Source organism: Astatotilapia calliptera, chromosome 7 (genome assembly GCF_964374335.1).
Source record: "Astatotilapia calliptera chromosome 7, fAstCal68.1, whole genome shotgun sequence".
NCBI classification, from domain to species: Eukaryota; Metazoa; Chordata; class Actinopteri; order Cichliformes; family Cichlidae; genus Astatotilapia; species Astatotilapia calliptera.
Window position 1 is genome coordinate 26,917,206 of NC_137428.1, and position 21,138 is coordinate 26,938,343.

At 39.1% G+C, this 21,138-nt stretch overlaps 1 protein-coding gene across 3 annotated transcripts; it reads left to right on the plus strand.

Moving 5' to 3' along the window:
* The first annotated feature begins 709 nt into the window (after nt 1-709).
* On the plus strand, nt 710-18,580 carry fyb1b (FYN binding protein 1 b). 3 transcript variants are annotated; one of them, XM_026174013.2, is made up of 19 exons: nt 710-1,200; nt 5,414-6,413; nt 10,324-10,426; nt 10,562-10,635; nt 11,446-11,468; nt 11,834-11,895; nt 12,612-12,744; nt 12,857-13,016; nt 13,242-13,362; nt 14,975-14,994; nt 15,103-15,178; nt 15,296-15,379; nt 15,872-15,912; nt 16,339-16,420; nt 16,544-16,643; nt 16,756-16,918; nt 17,040-17,073; nt 17,162-17,193; nt 17,879-18,580. In XM_026174013.2, the coding sequence occupies exons 1-19, from the start codon at nt 976-978 to the stop codon at nt 17,899-17,901; spliced, it is 2,556 nt and encodes an 851-aa protein (XP_026029798.2). In that variant the 5' UTR covers nt 710-975; the 3' UTR covers nt 17,902-18,580. The 3 variants fall into 3 exon arrangements, 2 of the variants coding, with proteins under 2 accessions (XP_026029798.2, XP_026029799.2); XM_026174014.2 differs by lacking the exon at nt 15,296-15,379; XR_013910416.1 differs by lacking the exons at nt 16,544-16,643; nt 16,756-16,918; nt 17,040-17,073; nt 17,162-17,193; nt 17,879-18,580 and having other exon boundaries at nt 15,296-15,396.
* Nucleotides 18,581-21,138: the final 2,558 nt, after the last annotated feature.

Below are 21,138 nucleotides of genomic sequence, written 5' to 3' on the forward strand. Positions count from 1 at the left end.
ATAATCATGATAATAAATTGGAAAATGATAATAATAAACTTAAAGCGCTGGGTCACCGACCCAGGACCATGACAACCCTTGTGCATTTCCTACAAGATTATTTGTAATCATCATTGCCATTTTTGATCTACACACCCACAACAAAACTTAAGCCATGAAGCGTTAACAGAGGTTTTCTAAATGAAGCCTAGTACTATAAGTATTCTTTTAGTGAAGCTGTAAAGCTCACTTTCTCACAACAGAAAAACTGTGCGCATTTGCAATTCTTAAATCCTAACATGCAGCCAATTTTCATGTCAGAAGGCTGAATAGTGCATGTAAATAACACCATTTTCTTCCATAAAACCACTGACTTATCATTTGAAAACATGATAAGATAAACCTAAAGTGTTCTCACATATTTAAAGATAAGTGTGTGAGAACACAATTGCATAAAGTACATGAGGCCATGTGATAAATTCAATATATAAGCTTGGCCCTTTATGTGATTGTCATTTACCAGTTTGCCCCTCTGTGAAATGAACTGTGGCACCTCTGCTTTAGCTCAAAGCACTTCTAAGGCTTCAAAGAGCCACTAGCATGGACGTACGCTGGTCTTATACGCTTGTCTTGTCTTTGCGCCGCTCATATGACCACAATGTTTCCTGTGCTGTCTTCTAATGTTGTTCATTGGCTATGGCTTGTTGTCTTCCCGCACTGCTGACCAAAAACCTTTTCATCATACAAGCTATAACACCTCTTTAACACAGTTGCCATGAAACAGTTTTGACTGTGGCTGTTTTGGTTTGTTTTTTCATTTTGACCTGCCTCTGACTGAGTGAACATCATTTGTTAAGGACAGTGGGAAACTGCAGGGAATTTGCCAGGGATAGGCAAATCAATGAGATCAAAACACGGAGATAACAGGAGTTGTGACACCCACAGTCACACAAAACACACATACTACTAAGAGAGGAAGTAGTCAGTTGTAGACAGATGCTTATGTCACTGAAAGAACGGGAGTATACATCCCCCCCTCAGACATACATGCTCAATGCTCAGCCACACTCTTTGTCATTCACTATCAACACTCACTATCTCAGTGCCTTTCTCTCTGTGACAGAAACAGAAACTCGCACAGAGGCACTGAACAAACACTCTCCTTTATCCACCAGCCAGTCGTTGACCAGCTCTCTGCCTGGGAAAGTCTTCCTCAAGATGGTGAGTAAAACTTAAGACACTTAAATAATTAATCATCACATTTTAAATGATTGAAATACTCTAAGTGGGTACTGTGGGTTTAACAGAAGGAACTTGCTCTTGAAACTGCAGAATGGTTGTTATGTGTGTTATAGACGGCTTATCGTGACAGGATAGCATGAGCTTTTGTATCTTTTAGAAGTCAGCCATACTTGATTATTATTACAAACTGGTACATTTTAATTTGCTTGAGCGAGTTAATGTGTACACACTGACAAAAGCAGAGTTGTCATATTTGTATTCTGAGCAGTCAACATAAGCTTTCATTCATTTCAGTGATCGTTAAAGTTAAGTAAAGTAAAATGCTGAATTAAAACCACGTGTTTAAACTCGTTAAAAATAGTTTGATATTTAAAGCATTTTTCTCCCAATTTTCTTTTCACGTACTGTGTAAAAAATGAAAAGTTCAACCTCACAGTTGGGGTTGGTGGTTCTGGGTTTTGTGTCAGTTCGATTAAGCAAGGCACCTTTGCTCTGCACTTTTCATCACACTGTAAATAGAAATCGTGGTTCCTCTTCCTCTGTCGTTTCTCAGCTGGTCACTTTTCACAAGGCTTCTGTGAAAGAACAAACATTAAAAGAGAAAATGTGTTTGGAGTAACTGGTTTAGCATCCAAGACTCTGTGCTTATTATGTTATTTGTGCATTGACCCTGCACCATAACAATGGATTATTTACATATAATTATTTTCATAGCTAGAATTACATTAAACAGCTTTGCATTAAATTTATGGTTCAAACCTTTGAACCATCTCAGAGAAGTATATAGGTGCCACACAAACTATGGCAGCTTTGTGTTGAGCTGTAGTGCAATAAATGGCTATCCTATCAAGAGGTGTTTCTGGTATGTGACAAAATTTGCAGGTCCTTTACAAAATTGCAACTGCAGTGCACCCGTATCTCGAGAAGAAGCAACTGCAATAATCCTGTACATAACATATTGTGCAATTTATAGCTTACCGCGGTTAAAAAACAGAAGTATTATGAGGGAACTTTCCTCTTTTTCTTTCTACCGATTTAATATTCAACCGCATTTCAGGCTCAGCGTTAACATATTTAACGCTTGATGTTACTGGCACCACTGCAGTGAAGTTCCACCCACTGTCTCTCTCAGTTTACTGAGAGATTGGCTGTTAAAGAGCATATGCTGACATTTCTCTCTTCAACACTGAAGCCATGTTGTTGACAGTGGATGTGCATTCATTGATAACAGTGAATGCACATTTCAGAATAAAATGTGTCCAAATGTATCAAATAAAACACCATCCACTTCTCCACTGCTGATTCAGTTCTTTAGACAGTGTAGCTTTTAAAGACTCGAAATTCCCTACATGGTCTGGTCCATGGTCACTGGTGGTGACTAAAGTCATCATCTTAAAGACTGAGACTGGTACTTTTTGTCACTCCCTTACTTTCCAGAGAGAGGGTCGCCAGAGTAGATAGATCCATGTACAGTACTGGGGCATTATGTCATCAGTAAAATATACTGGAAGTGTATTTCTCAGACGCTACAGTATGACATGTCTGGAAAGGCTGAAAGAAAAAGCTTCTTCTTTCTAAAAAGAGCAGAGCCGCACAACTTAGGTTACAAAGTTGCATCTGAAAAAATCACAAGACTCCTGGAACAGTGCCTTTTGGACAGATGAGACCAAAGAGCAAATGTTTGGCAATAATAATACACTGTACCATGCTTGGGGAAAACTAAACAGCATGTTGATACAAGCGGCTCACACTAGCTTTCAAGCTTATTGATGGATGATGCTGATGATTTGGGTTTGCTTTGCAGCCACAGGACATGTGCACCTTGCAGTCACTGAGTCAACCATGAAGTCCTCTGTATACCAAAGTGTTCTAGAATTAAATGTGCAGTTTCAGCTAAATCTTGGTTGAAATTGGGTCACGAAACAGATCAATGATGCCAAGCACAGCAGTAAACCACATATAATGACTAAAATAGAAAAAGAAAAAACACAAGGGACTGCAATGCTCTAGTCAGAGTCCAGACCTCAACCTCGCTGTGGTGGGACCTTAAGAGAGCTGTGCATCCAAAACCAATACAAATGCAAAAATGCCCACAAATTTCAATGAACAGAAGCAGTGTTTTAAAATTCCTCTATAACGTTGCAACGTAATACAGAAGAGAACTATTTTTAGTTATTGTTACTAAGGGTGTTTCTACAAGCTACTGAACCATGGGGTGATATTCCTTTTTCACAGGACTGTATGCTGATTATGAAACTCACTGAGCCATCATATGCAATATCACATTATTACAATGAGAAGTCAGCAAGAGAAATCAGCTTCCACTTCACTCTGTGTTTTTGTGTCTAAGTCTCAGCACATAAGTGCACGTTAACACTGTGTGCTAAGTGTTTCTGTTTATAGCGGTGCGCATTTGCACTTTCCATTGCATTGTGTTCCCTTGCTTTTATTGCTCCATAGGAATAGCTGCAGCTGTGTGTCCTCATGCTCTTATCTCTACTTCCTGCTCAAGCCAGCTTCATTAGAATAGGTGTGGCTCCTAGTTGGTCACGAGCCAAATATATGACACTTTGTTAAACTGACGCTGGATGAAAGTGTGGTTAATAATGTACCTCAGGTTAGTAATGCAGCTTATTCCTGCCTCACACTTTTACATACTCACAGACCGACTGTTCCAGTTCACATATTTGAACTCCTCATTCATTCAAAGCCACTCTAAAAACACAGACCATCTAAATTATTTCCAGTGTAAACACCATTTTGCAGCTACCTTGAAACAGGTATATTACAAAGGTCCATGTAATAAATGCTTTTAAACTGGGGCCATTTGAAACTTGTGTTTATGACAGTGACAAACCAGGAAGTTGGTACAGAGTGTGGTTTGAGAGAAGGGTTTTTTTTTAGTCGGAAGTTTTTAGTTATTGTGTGTTTTTTAAATGATGAAACCTGGAGTGAAGACAATAACTGGGCAGTAGTTGATGTTAAGACTTCCACATTATTGTGTGGGATTGTAAGACAAGTATATTAAACATCTGAAGAAAAGAAAAATCACTCAATCCTTCGATTGATTATCTTTTCTTTTATTAATCTTAACCTATAGGATGCTTTTGTTGTACAGACATATGTAGCACATTTACTCTGACATCATGTGAGAGTAGGGATAACTCGCCAGTTTATCACAGGGCAACATAAGAGTGTACCTACAACAACTTTACAACCACCAGTTAGCCAAATATCCATGTCTTTAGACTGTGAAATTATGCTAGAGCACCTGGAGAAAACCTACACAGGCAGAACATGCACATACAAAGCCTGACCACAAGGGTCAGAACTCATACCAGGTATGAGTCAACAATACTAACCACTGCACCATGCTGCCAAATGCAACAGACTCAGAAACAGATGTGTTTTGAATGCTGGCAATTCTCAAGGTAAAATACTGTAAGACAGAAAATAGTCTCTTTTTTTCCAAATATTGCTTAAGAGTGCCAAACATAGAAAAATAATGACATGAGTCATCTGCAAAGTTCCTGTATTACACAATCCTGTAAATGCTGAGAATACTTATAGTCAAGGAACATAAAATCCCTTATTTTCATGACAGAGGATATTTTGTTATAAACATTAAATCTTTAACAGAGAGACACTAACAAACAGGGTCACTTTTGCAAATCCGTAGCTGCAATCAAGGTGCTGGCCTAACCACTACTACACTTTGAGATGTAGTGTCATTTGAACATGTTTGAACCACAAAGCCTGTGATTAACCTTTTGAGACAAAGCTCTGTGCATTAAGTTTCTATGTGTGCATAGAAAAAAATAGTGTGAGAGGGATCTTGGGTAAATTACTGGGGAGAAAAAAAGACCGTTTAATTGAGCAGTGAAAGAGAAACTGAAGAGAAAGCACAAATTCTACTGACTGGACAATGAAAGGAAATGAGAGGAAATGAAACTTTCTGTTCCTATTTGAACTTTCATGGCAGCTCAGTGTGAGCAACTCATTTTTTTAAATTCCCTTTTTGCTCTGTCTGGATTTTATTTTCTGCTGAAGCCATTTATGTTCTAGCAAGCACGGTCTTATTTTCCTTTAGCTTAGATTCTTCTTTAAGTAAACATCTGTTTGATCCTTACTGTGGTGTTGGATTCTTATTAACTCACTTTCTGAACCCCTTATGTCTTTTTTTTCCCTTCAGGACAATAAGTCAGATGTAAAGGCCATCATGGCTCGCTTCCAAGCAGGTGGGGGAAGCACTGACGAGACTTCTTCTGCGCCCCCTGGACGTATCAAACAACCCTTGCACCCGACCCTCTCCTCTGGCCCACCTATACAGAAGAAACCAGTCTTGGAAAGCCTCTCTGGCAGTGCAGTAAATACGGCTCCAAAACCAAGTTTCCTAAAAAACACAGTATCTACTAAAAGTGACACAGAGGTACAAGAGCCAAATAAAGCTAAAGCCTTGGCAAGCAGATTTGCCAACATCCAGGATGATAGCAACACGAACAGCAAACCCTTTACTGTTAATAAACAGCAGACACCCTTGAAATCACCCTTATCACAGGCTCCTGAAGTTAAAAGCCTGGCACAGAAGCCTCCATTCAACAAACCTCCTCTTACCTCCACCGTGTCTGAGTCCAAACCTGCCTTTCCTAAACCTTCACCAGCAATCAGCAACAAGCCCAGCTGGGTTAAAGACGAAAACAATGCAGCACCAAACAGCAGTCCTGCGCCACTTAAATTGCCTGGTGTGCAACAAAAACCGATTGGCGGCATTGTAAAATTACGGCAGCAAGCTGAGGAACAGGCAGGAGGGAACAAAGACAATGTGATCAAACCTTCATCGCTGGCCAACTCTTCTTCTAAGCCCACTTCAAACTTCAGGACTGCTCAGAATCTGTTCAACAAGGAGGAAAAGACTGAGCAGACAGAGAGTGGTGGGACCAGCAAACCTGGCCTTACAGCTACTAACTCCATTCCTCCTCCAAAACCTCCAGCCAGTAAGAAGCCCAGTTTTAAGAAGCCAGTCAAGCCCTCTCCTCTGGCCAGCGGTGGTGTTAACGGAAATAATTCATCAGGCCCAAAGCGTAACCCTCTCCCCAACAGCTTGGCTCTGGGTCCTCCTCCTGCTAAACCTAACCGACCTCCGAAAGTCAACCTGGAGAACATTAAAAGAGGCTCAGAGGCCTCTGACGAGGGTAAGTTGGATTTGTCCGTGTAACCGCAAAGCCACACTATCATTTTGGTCAGTGGCATGCTGACTTTTTGCCATACATACAGCCAAGAGGCGTAACAGTTTGGTTGGATGCTAAATTGTCTGCTGACACTAGCAATCTCGGATAGTACACTCTGGATCTGTACACTGCACAGACGCATATACTTGAAAAGTAGTACTATGCAGGGATAACATAAAAATAAAATACTATAATTTCGCTCAACCAAAACCGTTGCACAGGCAGGCTATTAATATAATTAACCACAAATAACCACAAAGCTGAGAGATTTTGTACTTGTTATAAATATGCCCCAAAAGACCCCAATGACACACAAGCTATAGATAAGTCCAGGTTATTGACTTGAATTAGCAACACTGAGACCCACCTTTAGTTGTGATATGTGGCCCAGCCCTGAGCTAAATGTCATGAGCCATGCTCGATATGGGTTATGGCAAGCATGTACATGATGTGACCCAAATGTTATAACACATCTGACATCTGGCCTATAATTGGTAGACCTGTGGCTGACATGTGGTGTTTGTACTCATCCTGAGTCAACTCCCAAAGAAAAGTAAAGAGATGGGCCACGTTTCAGCCAAAGGTCATTGCCTTTTGGATTGTGGCTTCATCTGGCTCAGGGTGTCAAAAGGAAGGAAGCCACGTAGAAGCCAAATATATATTTTGAGAAAACTTGGCCTGCTTCAATAGAGTGGTGGATCTGAACCAAGACCGTTTGTTGGCCTGTGTGTAAGGGTCTGATAAGGTTATTGAGGCAAGTTATAAACTAATGGAACTTATTGCAGGTCCAAATGACCAAAAGTCTTTTAATCTGACAGTGTAATCAAAAGAAGCACCACGAGCATGTAAAATGTTTGAGATGCTGTTTTTCACAAATATGAACACAAGTGTGCCTTGAAACTTTGGTTTGTTTAGGGTGTCGTGAGCATAAATTGACTGAATTACTGAGTTAGGCGGATAGCAGACAGGTTGCTGACATCCACCTGTATAGCAAGCCACGATAAAGTTGTCACATTCACAAGATTTTGAGGAAACTTATCCTCTGACCCCTGACCCCTGACCTTGAGGCCGAGGTCACTGAGATTTAAACAACTCCTAATAGTTTTAGTAGATACAATTGTATCAATTTGGCACTCCTATGTTGCTTTGTTCTCGAGTTATCGCATTCAGAAACCTGCTGACAGCCTTCCATATTTGTAAAAGTTAAATGTAATCATCTACTGAATCATTCAATTCAGTTTCATTTATATGGTACCACTTATGGTGGCTGTGGCTCAGCAGGTCAAGCAGGTTTTCTACTAAGTTGAAGGTCAGTGGTTTGATCCCACCTCCAGTCTGCATGACACAGGATCTTAGGGCAAGATACTAAACCTAAATGAAAAGCAGTCTGGTGTTTTCTACACAAGTATGCAGTGGAGGCATGCTTTCACAGTTTAACGTTGTCCCAGACACGTGTGATCACACCTTCATGAAGCTAAAGTTAACCCAGCACGTTAGCTACTTCCTTTATTCAGAATCGAAGGAGAGTTCAGAATTTTACTTTAAAAAATATACATAGATGTAAATATATTTGTTGTTTATTTTAATTACCTGTTATCACCCATTACTGTAAGATGACAGCAGAAGTGTTGCAAGACTAGAATGTGTACTTTTCAATACAGAACAAGAAACCTTACTATTTGAAAGTAAATAAATACACTTGTACTAGAAAAAAAACTTATTTTATTTGATAGATGAACAGTTCGGTGTTTCTAGTTTAAAGAAATGCTGAATATCCAAAGAGTACACTAAGAAATACTAGAAAACAGCATTTAAACCCAAACTTAGGTCTTGGATTTGTTTTTTATTAATAAAAAATGGATGACCGCTGTGGTTGCTGACAAATCTTGATGAGATCATGTGTATCTCTATCAAAAGAGAACTCTAAAAAAATGCTTAACAAACTCACAAAATAGGCTTTTCAAAATGAGATGAAAATGAACATTTTATTGCTTTGCAGTATGGCCTAACGTACAAGAAAGTAGAAAATATGCTCTACATATGTGAGACAGGGAGTTCAGCTTCAGGCAGTAAACTTTTGCCAGCCAGCAGGGATGCACATGTGCGCCCCCCCCACCCCCCCAGTCAGAAATACTTCAGCTTTTTGTTTGATTTTACATCCTTTGTTTTCAGTTTGGTCTCATGGGTGTTTGGTTCTCTAATCTCAATCTGTATACAACACATATGGCAAATTAAACACAGCAGAATTTGCAGGAAAACAAGCCCCAGCAACATTTTATGTAATGGACTCTCTATAGAAGCAGAGTCAGTCTCCCCACCCCCGTGAAAAGGGTTAAATGTGTAAGAGTTAATGTGGGGCACTCAAGAGCATGCAGCTCTCGTGACTGTCTAAAGAAGGTGTTCCTCTTATTTTATTGGTTGAAGTGCATTTCCTCTATATCGCCCGCAATGCTACTTTGGACAGGATCTGTTAACGCATTTCTGAAGTGTGAAATAGAAGTTGCTTCACAAGTCAGTGTGGTTTCAGTGACGTGGGCAGTGTTTGGCCAGCAGTTATTGAGCATACTTTAGCTTATAAGACCTAAAAGAAATACACAAAGTATGCTTGTGCATGAAATATTGCACTGCATGAGATACTCTGTGTATTTTCAGTGTGTTTACACAAATGCTGCAGTTCTTCCGAGCTTCACATAAGAGACTAAAGTGACACTAGGTTCCTCTATTTGCAAGTTCCCTGTCCAGTTTCTCTTTTCTACCCCCACTTCACTCGCCACTCTGACAGCCGAGTTTGTTTCACCACATGGGGAAGTAAGTTCCAGCAAGCCAGCGAGCCTTTTTAAAGACAGGCTCTGTCTATAGAAACATACGTGAATATATTCCAGTCAGAGGTCGGGTCGGCTGTCTTGGCTGGAATTCTAAAGGCCAAGAGAGCAATGTTCTGATCACAGTTTTGCAGTTTTGTGAGATTCATTCCACCAAACCACATTGCCTAGCGTCCACTAGTAATAACTCTGGATAATAACACTGTACTCTCACTTTCTTTCCTTTATTTCTTATGGCTTTTGTGATCCTATATTGATCTTGAGTAAAGTTATAAAGATTTACATAATTCGCATCGCCTACATTACTGGAGTTTGTTTTTAGGTGCATCATTCAAATTTAGTGGCCAAAGAAACACATTTACCGACATTACAGACACACCATTTTGAAGCACTTACTGTTAATTACTTCCTGGTTGTTGTGCATTACACATTATACACCTGAATACATTTCATGGCAAAAAAGACTCCATAAAGACGTAGCCATTTTCACTTTTACTTTCAGTACTCTCAAAACTCCGTGAGTCACATTTTAAAGTTCCTGGGACATTTTTTTATGTGGACAGTGAACGAAGATTGGTCATTGTTCTCGAAATCTTGTGAGACAAGGGTTACTTAAGCAGGAAAAACACTAGGAGATTCAAATGCCTCGTTGCAGAAATTTTTTATATATTATTCTTGATCATAGTCAGAGTCCTATTAACACATACCGTCAACAGTCTCTGAAGGTTATGTACAGAGGACCATCTTTGCGCCAGTTTCGATGTGTCTAGATGAGACTGATGTGACTCTTTGACATATATAATCATCACAGAAATTAGAGAGACCTATTTCAAAGAAAAATGGAAGTTTTTCACATTTAGAAACATAGATACCCATCTATTTATGTACACGTCTTGTGTGGTCATCAGAGATGGTGTCAGACAGTGTTGGTGAAATTCATTTGCATTGGTCTAAAAAGTGCTAAATTTACACTGGAAGCAAGTAAAGTACAGCAAAACCACCTAAAGAGTAATCGGCTAACACAGCGTCAACACTGCATGTTTCTGCTGCAGGTCCCAGTTTTAAGAAACCCATTGCTGCGAGCAACCATGTGGCCCAGAATCAAGCCCCACCACCTGCACTGCCAAATCTGCCCCCACGACATCCTGGAGCCATGTGAGTGACACATTAAACACACTTTTTCATTTTCCTGTTTGAACAGAAACACGGTGATAAATGTTGGACATGCTGTGTATTATCTGGATAATGCTACTCGAATTAATAACAGCTAAATCCTAACCTGCTGTTTAGGAACCAGCAAGAAGACACTTACGACGATGTCGATCACGTGACCAATTCTCCTCCGCCTCTACCACCATCTGCAGGTCCAGTAAAAGTCTCTAAGTCTCTAAAACTAGTGTTGCACAACTTTTTTTTAACATCACAGGAAAACAGAAGAAGCTGAACTTTGTGCTAGGAGACAGTGGTAATTTCTAAATACGTAAAATGCATTTTATTGGCATTGAAAATGTGTGGAGTTGTATGAAAGGAAGAAAAGAATATTTTTAGAACTCAAAATGTTATGGCTTCAACTATTCCTAAGTATAAAGTATACTATTTTAAATGCTTCATTTTGGAGTAATCCCAAAGTATTTTTTTAATCCAGTGGATTCTAGTGCAACCTCACCATCACTGTTTACCTACCTTTACCTACATTAGTTAGCATAAGGATAAGATGCAGGGAGCAGAAGCAGTGAACATGAATACTTTACCGTACAAAGCAACAGACCCGCACAAGAGAGGTGAAGAAGAGAGTGCAGGCAGGGTGGAGCCGATGGAGACAAGTGATTTTTGACAGAAGGATAGCAGCTAGACTGAAAGAGAAAGTTTACAAGATGGTGAGGAAGATGCTAGGGATATGGTGAGATGGACCCAGATGATCTGCTGTGGCGACCCTTGAAGGCAGCAGCTGAAAGATGAAAAAGTTAGCATGAAGCTAAAGAGATTTAGTTTTCTAAATATTATGTATTTTCATATCACACTTAAAAAAAGACTAATTCTTAAAATGTTTTTGGTACAGTTGACAGTCAGCATTGAGCACGTTAAACTTCACAGTATGAACATGAATTCAGATAGTGATATCTGCTTCAAAAGGGTCTCATTGTAACGCTGCTTTATTGTTTCTCTTTTTGCAGCCCACCCAAGCCAGAGAGGAAAGGTGAGACATGCTGAATTACTTTCACTCATATAAATACAGATTGCCATGCAGGTGAAAGTGCAGAATAAACCACATCACCACCAGTGGTACCACAGAAGGAAACGGCAACAGAATAGTGACTAAATAACACGAGCCCTGGAAGTAATTATAAATGAACGTAGGGGTAAAAAAACATGACTTTTGACAGATTGTAGGTCTGCTTCAAAGAGGCTTTTGTAGTCCAAGCAGAACTTCTGGAGGTTAAATATCTTTAACGAATTCAAATAATTAAGTTGAAAAGTTTATACTCTAAAATTAAACGTGTCTTAACTTGACTAAGGTTATAGCCTTATATATTTCTGTTGCTTTATGTCCTCTCCTCCCAGGAGGAAATTAATGACGACGATGATGATGATGGAGAGATGTATGAAGATCTTGATGAACGATGGTGAGAGATTGTCACACCTCCATTGGCTTATCCCACACCTCACTCGTGATGTCTAGGTTTTAAAGTGTGAAAGAATAACTGGCCTTTTTATACACAATGTTTGAGGACTGCGTATGAAATAAGTCTGCTTAGACCCAAAGTTCAAAATGTCTGCGGTAAATGTTCAGCTGTGTCCACGTCACACCTTATTAACACTACCATCTAGTGGTTGTTTTGCATCACTATGAGATGTTGTTGCTTTTCGGTCTGTGGCACTTTAACCGATTAAAACAAGGGAGCAGACAAACTTAGAGTAAATTAAATCTCCTTTCTAACTTCACTTTTTAAGGGACATCAGAAGTCTTGGAATATTTTGGGTAATGATATCAAATAAAGCTCTTGTTTTTATAGAACCTAAGAATATCTTACATAAACATAAAATATATACATTTATAAACCAGGTTTATTTTGACTAAATTGGTACAATCAATCCCTGTTACTCCCAGTGAGAATCTGAGCATCTTCAGCATTGATGTGTGGCTCATTAAACTATACATCGCTACCATCTTGTAATCTGTTCCCTTCAAGGCTTCCTGTTAGCTTTCTGTCACAAACTCCACCCAGTCTGAAAGCTCTTCTTCACCTTTCTTACCCAATAAAACTGAATCTTAAACCTATTTATCCATCCATCTATCAAAACTTTTGTTTTTAAATGCTCTGTACTTTTGGTGTTAAAGGGAAGCAGCGGAACAAAAGCAAGAGAAGAAGAAAGAGAAAGAGGACAAAGAGGAGAAAAAACGTCAGGAGGCTGAGAAGAAGGAGCAGAAGGAACGCGAGAAGAAGGAACAAGAGGCCCGGAAAAGATTCAAAGTGAGTGAACGTCTCAGGTAGAATCAATAAGACTGTCACACCTCAGTCATCAAAACCAAGTTATTTGTCATGTGCACATTTGAATTCATGTGCATGCGTGGTTGTGTGTTAGTTGGTTGGTCCCCTGGAGGTCCTTCAGAAAGGAAAGGCATCCACAGATTGTCGAAGCAGCAAGACTGACCTTGGTCTGAAGCAGGGAGACCCCGTGGACATCATTCGAGTCCAGGGAAACCCCGAGGGTAAATGGTTGGGAAGAGCACAGGATGGATCCAGTAGGTTCACAATCTACCCCTCAATTTTCTCAGTTTCTCGTCACCTTCCACTCTAACTCTTTGCTGACAGGATAAATTGTCACTTGTATCAGCAAATACAGGATCAGCTATCTCTCTATGCACCATCTATGGTCTTTTTTTCCATTTTTAGTCAATATTTTAGCTTCAAAGCTGACTGTAGGAGCAACACTAACATCTCGTCAATGCTTCATTTTGCTCTCACAGTTGGCTACGTGAAGACGACTTCAGTAGAAATTGACTTTAACTCCTTGAAGAATCAAGGAGCCTCACTTCAGCAGGCGTACGAACCCGAAGTCTACGATGACATCGATGTAGTTGATAACAGGTACGGGATTGCAACTGTAAATGATGAGTCCTTAATGTGGCCCCAACACTTCTTCACAGAATCAGAATCAGAATCAGAAACTTTATTGTCATTGTCATGAGAACAACGAAATGAAGAATGGTCCCCGATCATTGCATCATCCCTAGCAATATCAAAATATAAATAAAACAATAAAATTCAATAAATAAAATAGATAGAATACTTAAAATACTAATAAGATATAACAGTAAAACATTCACATACATTCCCACACACATGCTTCAGACCGTGCATAGATTAACACAAGAGTGGCGTGATGGACATTTTTTTGTAGTATTCAGATGTGTTATTGCAGTTGGATAACAGCTGTGTTTGAGTCTATTAGTCCTTGCTCTGATTGCCCTGTACCGTCTGCCTGAGGGCAACAGTTCAAACAGGGAGTGGCCAGGATGTGAGGTGTCTTTTATGATGTTTTGGGCCTTTTTAAAACAGTGGGCGTTGTGTAGAACTTCCAGTGTGGGGAGAGGGCAGCCAGTGATCTTTTGGGCGGTGTTAATGATCCCTTGGAGTGCTTTCCTCTGAGCCCCTGTGCAGCTAGTGTACCAGATGCATATGCAGTAAGTTAGAACACTCTCAATGGTGGCTCTGTAGAAGGACACCAGCAGTCTCTGTGTGATGTTATTCCTCCTGAGAATTCTCAGGAAGTACAGTCTCTGTTGGGCCTTTTTCAGCAGCTCGGAGGTGTTCACACTCCAGGAAAGGTTCTCCTCTATATTGACTCCCAGGAAGCGGAAGCTTGCCACCCTTTCTACACAGTCCCCATTTATGAATAGTGGTTGGATCTCTGCCTTTTTCCTTCTGAAGTCTATTATGAGTTCTTTGGTTTTTGAAGTGTTGAGGAGGAGGTTATTGGCCTTACACCATGATGTCAGCTGCTCCACCTCGTCTCTGTACGTAGACTCGTCTCCCTTGGAAATGAGCCCCACCACTGTGGTGTCATCTGCAAATTTCACAAAGATGTTGCTGTGGTGGCGAGGAGTGCAGTCGTGTGTGTAGAGAGAGTAGAGCAGTGGACTGAGCACACAGCCCTGGGGTGAGCCAGTGCTGAGACTCAGGGCTGAGGATGTGTGATGGCCAACTCTGACTCTCTGTCTACGGCCCGAGAGGAAGCTATTGATCCACATGCAGGTGCTGTATGGAAGCCCCAGGTCTTGTAGCTTGGCCACCAGTTTGTGTGGAAGGATGGTGTTAAAAGCTGAGCAGTAATCCACGAAGAGCATCCGCACATAGCTACCATGCTCTTCCAGGTGAGTTAATGCAGCATGGAGTGCTGTGGCTACAGCGTCTTCCGTGGATCGGTTTGCTCTGTAGGCAAACTGGTGTGGATCCAGGCTGCGGGGCAGGGCTGCTGTGATGTGTCTGCGGACCAGCTTCTCAAAGCATTTCACAGACACAGACGTAGATAATACGTTTGAAAATGCTAGTCAGTCAGGGTTATGAAACGCTAATGGCAACTCCAGTGTTACTGTCTTGCTGTTACCCCATGAAGCACTTCTCCAATTTACTGTGAAAAAACAAAGTTAGCCAAGTTGGCCTGCTTCTCATTTAATATCTCTCTTTTTTTTCTCTACAGCACTAAAAAAGGACCAGGAGGTACATTTTACAATACTGTGTTTCATTTTATTATTATATATTATTATATTAATAATATTGTTGCTCACACAATGAAATCTTGCTGATTACATCTCTTATGCCTTGTAGTTGTCCTACCACCTCTACCAGGAGGAGAAGAAGGAGAAATATATGATGATGTTGTCGATCCAAACTTAGAAGTCAGGTGAGAACTGGTTTTGTTATTTAAAAAAACGGGTAAATGCAAACGTAAAGACACTCTGGAAAGATTCAGAAAACATGACAGAAGAGCAGATCATTACATCCTTGGTTGGCTTTCCAGTCCCTTCGATCCCAGGTCTTCTTTGAAGCCCCGCAGCTTCCTGCGGATGTTTGACCGAAACAGACGCCCTGCCAGCTCTAAAGTGTAAAATACACTCAGTAGTAAGACTGACCACAGATCTACTGTCCACTGTTGTTAATCCTTAATCTTTCAGCCGTCACTCCTCTTTTATCAGTGACGCCGCATTTCAGTTTTGATTTCTCCCGACATCGGCATCAGAAAAAACACTTCACCTCTGTCTGAATAACACTGAAACGTCCTAATTTGCAGTTTAACTTCCGCAGTCTGAGAAGCTGGAGTCTAACGGTCACGTTTACATGTTTGTGTCTGATCACTGACTACCTGTGATTTTACTAATCTTTGGGAGTAATTTGCATGTGCGCGACTGCTGTACAACTCAATCAGAAAAATCAATGGATTAACAGCTAACACTGTCAAAAGCATGTTTTAACCAGAGTTGAATATGATTGTTAATCAGGGCTGCTTTAAGTCACATTAACACACTTTTAACTGATGATACTGTAGCAATATAAAGGATATAATATTTTTTAACTATCTTTTCCTCTGTTGTCCCAGAGTGCCTCCACCCAGCCAATTTACAGCAGATGGGAATTCAGGTATAACTCATTTGACTCATTTGACCACTTTACTGTCCATTTCAAAATAACACAACTTGGCACGGTTTCTCTAACATAACAAGACGTTAATGCACACATAAGTTTTTCTGGTACAGGTTGGTTTGTCTTTTAGGACCCAAAGGCTTATTGAGGCTAATCGGTTCTAAGATCGTTCAACTTTATATTGATACTATTGTGTCGTTGCCATTTCTGTCCCACTTTCTTGACTTTAACTTGTAGTATTTTTCCACTGTAACACTATAGTGATGGTCTGTGAGTTATACTTGTTATATTTACTCTTTTGTAACATTTATTATAATGTCTACGGTGTTCCTTTAAGAAAGGTTTGCAAACTAAAGCTTCATTCAGGCTTAGTGAAAACTATCCAATCCAATACTCACCGACCATTTCCTTGTGTTAACACAGATAAGCCGGGTCAAGCAATTGATGAGGAAATATATGATGACGTCGACTCTCAAAATGCACCTATCCCACCTCCCATCAGCAGGTAGATCAACCTCACAACAAAAGACTGTATTTAAGATCAACTCCAACCTGTTTAGATCCATGAACTGAAATGTCTTAATACAGCTGTTATTTCTTTCCAATTTCTGTTTGTTTTCCCATCAAGTATTCCACCTGGGAAAATCAAAACCAAAGTTGACGAAATGGACCCTAAGAAGCAGAAAAAGTTTGAGAAGGAGGAGAAGGAATTCAGGAAGAAGTTTAAGGTTTGTCACTCTAACATGTTTCAACCACACTTACAATATCTTTTATCTTATTTCGCATGTTTTTATATATACACACACATATATAGATATATAAATTTTAAATCTGTTTCAGTATGACGGAGAAATACAGGTGCTGTACCAGGTGAATGTCATCCACAATCTTACAAATAAAAAATGGAGTGGCAAAGAGCTGCCAGTAAAAGCAGGAGAGGCCCTTGATGTGATTGCTAAAGCTGTGGATAACAAACTGATCTGTCGAAATGAAGACGGCAAGTGTGAGTATCTATTTACTCAATTATATTGATTAATTGATAGATATATTTAAGATCTCCATTTACCCAATTAACAAATCCTAGCACTATTTACCATTAAACCCTTAAAATGTGCATTTTACAGTTGGTTATGTCTCGACCAGCCACATTGCTATGGAGTAAGTACTACAGACATTCACACATTTATGCTAAGCTAGAAACTAAACAACATACTGGCAGTACTGATGTTTTTGTTTTTGTTTACAGCGATGGAGATATCTATGATGATATTGGAGACGGTACGTTCTGAATACATTGCTGTGCAGCTGAACTTTTAGGAGTATAACTGCTGACAGAGCAGTCTTTAAAAAGTGGATTTTATTTTAACCCTCCCACAAACCTCAGTACATTGAGGTTTGCAGGTATGGCTCTTTATGCACAGCTCTCTTGAGGTCCCACCACAGACTTTCTATATGGTTGAGTTCTGGAATTTGACAGTGTTTGACACACCCTCATATTTAACTCCACAATACTTTGGGAGTTCATGGTTGACTCAACGACTGCACAGTGCCCAGGTCCTCTGACTGCAAAACAAGTGCAGTACTATTAATGGTTAAGATGGTTGGTTAAGATTGTGTATTCCCTCCTCTTTCACAAAAGTGGGAAGGACCTGAGCAGCAGACACATGACTCAAAACACTGAGAAAAAGAAATTCATTCAACTTATCAATTGTAAACTATGTAAACGAAATCCATTTGTCATCATGTCGAATACTTTGCGGTGTCAGTGTATTAAAACAAAATAACCAAAACAGCTAAACCAAACAAATGTGAAACCAGTAGAAGAGTGTGAAACCAAAAAAGCTGTACTTCTGATTTGTGTGTTGAGTGTGGGTTAATATTAAAAAAATTATTTTATTTGTCTGGCTGTGGATACGACCCTCACAGGAAATACATTTTAACTATTGTTTTGCTTTCATTTCAGAGTGCATCTACGACAACGATTAAAAAACATCCTGCACCAGCTTTTTTGTTTTATATTGCTTATTTGCATCTTTTGTTATTTATTATGTTTACTGTTGCTATACACTGGGAGTTGGTATAAAATGGCCATTTGGTGTCAATCTATTTTTTTTCTTTATATCATCGAAATTAGACAGAAAAAAATGTGTGGTTGGTGGCTCCAACTGCTGGAGCCAGGCTAGCCACATACAATCTCATACTTTAACCCCCACCCCCCAAAAAAGCTCTAAATCAAACTATGTGTCAAATATTTGTTCAAACAACAGTATTTTAATATATTTCTCTGTCTGTTTTCTTCATTTCTTCCTCGTTTGGGCTTTAATTTATGAATTTGCTTCAAAGATTTTGCAAAAATTTAAGAATATTTGCAGTATACAGCTAATAAAAAGATTGTACTTTTGTTGTCTTTTCGGCGGATGATGTACTGTTTGTATATTCCTTTCTATAAGGCCAATTCAAACATTTATCTTTTTCTAACTAAAGATTTAGACAAACGTAATTCTGTGCCAAAGTACTTTTCATGCACTGTATAGAAAGTTAAGAAGAACTTCCTGTTTTGTTTTGTTTTTTTGATTTATTTGGATTTTTTTCTCAACACATTATATTTTGTCCTGTTGTTGCAATAAGACAATACCTGAGAAAGATAATAAAGACCCCAAATTAATATGCACTGCATCTTTCGATATGTACCTCTGAACTTAAATAATGTAAGTTTGGCTGGTTAATGGATGGTGGTGAGTCAACAAAGGATTGTTTATTTATTTGTTTTTTAGGAGAAGGGGATTAGTAGCCTCTAGTGGCAGCTATTAGAAACTACAGCGAATTCAAACTTCAATGAGACACAAATCACAAAAACAAATAAAAACCTGGCAGTACTGACACATGACTACGTACATAACACCTAAACCACGTGATTCAATTGAAACACTTACGAATGAAACACTAAATTGTGAACAATTTAAGTGTTTTCATTGTAAAACTCTTTAAAAACTTTAAAAACAAAGATGCTTTTATCATCAGAAATGTTAGTTTTACTCACGTATAATGCACTTTTGTTTATCAGATACTCTGGATTTTCCTGTTATTTCTGACTATCAGGCCTTCATTCTGAGCCAAGCTTACCACTGAATAACTGTTCATATGCTGAAGAAAGCACACTAATCTGACATATTTCTGTCCATGTCTGGATATATTGGTATATTGCTATGGTATGTTCTATATGGTATATTCTAAGATTCATAAATACTGACTTTTACAAATATTGCCCAAAACAAAAATAAAATGAACATTTAAATAAAGTAAATCCTAACTAAATAAAAACGTGTAAACTAAATGAAACTAAACAGAACTGAAATAAACACTAAAACGGACCAAATCAGTATCTCTTACACATTTTTGGAAACGTCCTCTGAAAATACATAATGCAAGTTCTGAGATTTATCAAACAAACACTGCCCCATTAATAAAAGGTTAGATATAAATGGAAGAAAAACTTGAATTAAACCGTGTTGTCTAACGAAATATTGTTTGCAACAGATATTCAACAAATAATTATTTATTTCTAACTTGTTAAAGCACTCTACCTTGTCCGTGTGGTAAGTTGGCACGACATTGCAGCTTTATATCTGTTGTGTTAGCCCACTGTTTGCATTGACGTATGATGATGATGATGATGATAATTATCATTATTATTATTATTATCATTATTATTATTATTATTATTATTATTTCATGTTCCGCTAAAAGTCCAATTTTGCACTGCTTCAAGGGAAAAAAAACTATTTCCGCTTCGACCGGAAGTCACATCCTAGCTTCAACATGGTTCCCCCCGTTGCAGTGTCGCCGCTCATCAAGGTAAAACATTAATTTTGTAGCTTGTATAGCTTTTATTACTGTAAATGTAAATGGACAAATATGTCTAAGCCACAGTCTGTCCCTAATACACGCAGACTCGCGTTAATGGAAGTTAATGTATTAGCATCTTAGCTAGTGTTTGCTAGCAGTGACATTGAGAGGTGAATGCTTCCTCGCAAACGGTTGCTTTCTGCGGCATCTTTCACATCTGACAGAGGCAGGTATTATGACTAGTAATACCCATGCCATGTTGTTAGGCTGAGTAATAGTTAATAGTGTTGTGGTTGTTGTTCACTACGTATGCTGAAAGGTCAGAGAAAAACTGGACTTCGTCCCTTGTCACGGCTCATTTGGCGCACTTCGTTTAGGTTTTTGTACGGTATCGTGACCACACACGATGTTTTTAAATATGAAATTACAGAATTAAGCATAAAATGGTAGTTATATATCAGCGATTGACAGTAACGACAGAACAGGCTGTGGAAATTAAGTTAATCTTGTTCATATGATATGAACAAGATGATAAGATGAACAAGATAACCGTGCGTGAGCTGCGACATATGAATCACGCATGGTTAGCTGGTTATTCACACATGTTTCGCTTGATAACATGTTTGTTAACACCATATGTTTTCCATTTCAGACGGCCAGATGGTCTGCCCTGCTACTCGGCGTGATCTACGGCAAACAGCGATTTGGTAAGTCCATGTGTGCGCATGCGTTAACTGGTTTGTGTCAGTGCGTAAAAGGAAAAACTTGGAACAGAAAGTCAGGAATGTACATTGTTTGTGACAGATGCAAGGGTTTTATTTTATTTTTTACTGTACCACATATCACAGCATTTATACCCTAAACAGGAGATGCACCAATTGCAGTTTTCGTGGTTGATTCTGATTTCTAGGATCTTCTCTTACTGAAACAACTGATTAGGTGTTGCTCAAAAGCAGGTGCAACAGATTTGTTTTTCTCTGTTTCATAGCTGCTCATAGCTCATAGCTGCTTTGAGCTCCTTTGCTAACACCGAGACTTCATGCTTGTAGTTTAGCCACTTTGCTTTTGTTAGCTAAAATTTCCAGGGTCTTTTAAAACACATACATTTTCTTTAAAGTAAAGTTTTCATAGAAAGCTTTCTTTTTATTCTAAGATAATTTTATCTGCTTTAGTCATTTAACTCTTTATCTTTTGAAAGTCATAAAGCTTCAGGACGTTGCCGCCTTAATTCTTGAATTACTAAAATTATATTAAGAATGAAGCATGTAAGAAGGCACACATAATTAGACACAGACTAGTATGACAGAAGGAAAAACAGTTGCGAAAACTACTACTAACTCCAGGAGTTGCTTATTAATAAATTTATGTCACAGAGGA

Excerpts from the sequence above, each read along its gene's own strand:
- fyb1b (XM_026174013.2), top strand. The coding sequence starts at position 976 with ATGCTTATGTCACTGAAAGAACGGGAGTATACATCCCCCCCTCAGACA. Across the intron at positions 10,427-10,561 it reads CCACGACATCCTGGAGCCAT|GAACCAGCAAGAAGACACTT; the intron begins GTGAGTGACACA and ends CCTGCTGTTTAG. Across the intron at positions 11,469-11,833 it reads ACCCAAGCCAGAGAGGAAAG|GAGGAAATTAATGACGACGA; the intron begins GTGAGACATGCT and ends CTCTCCTCCCAG.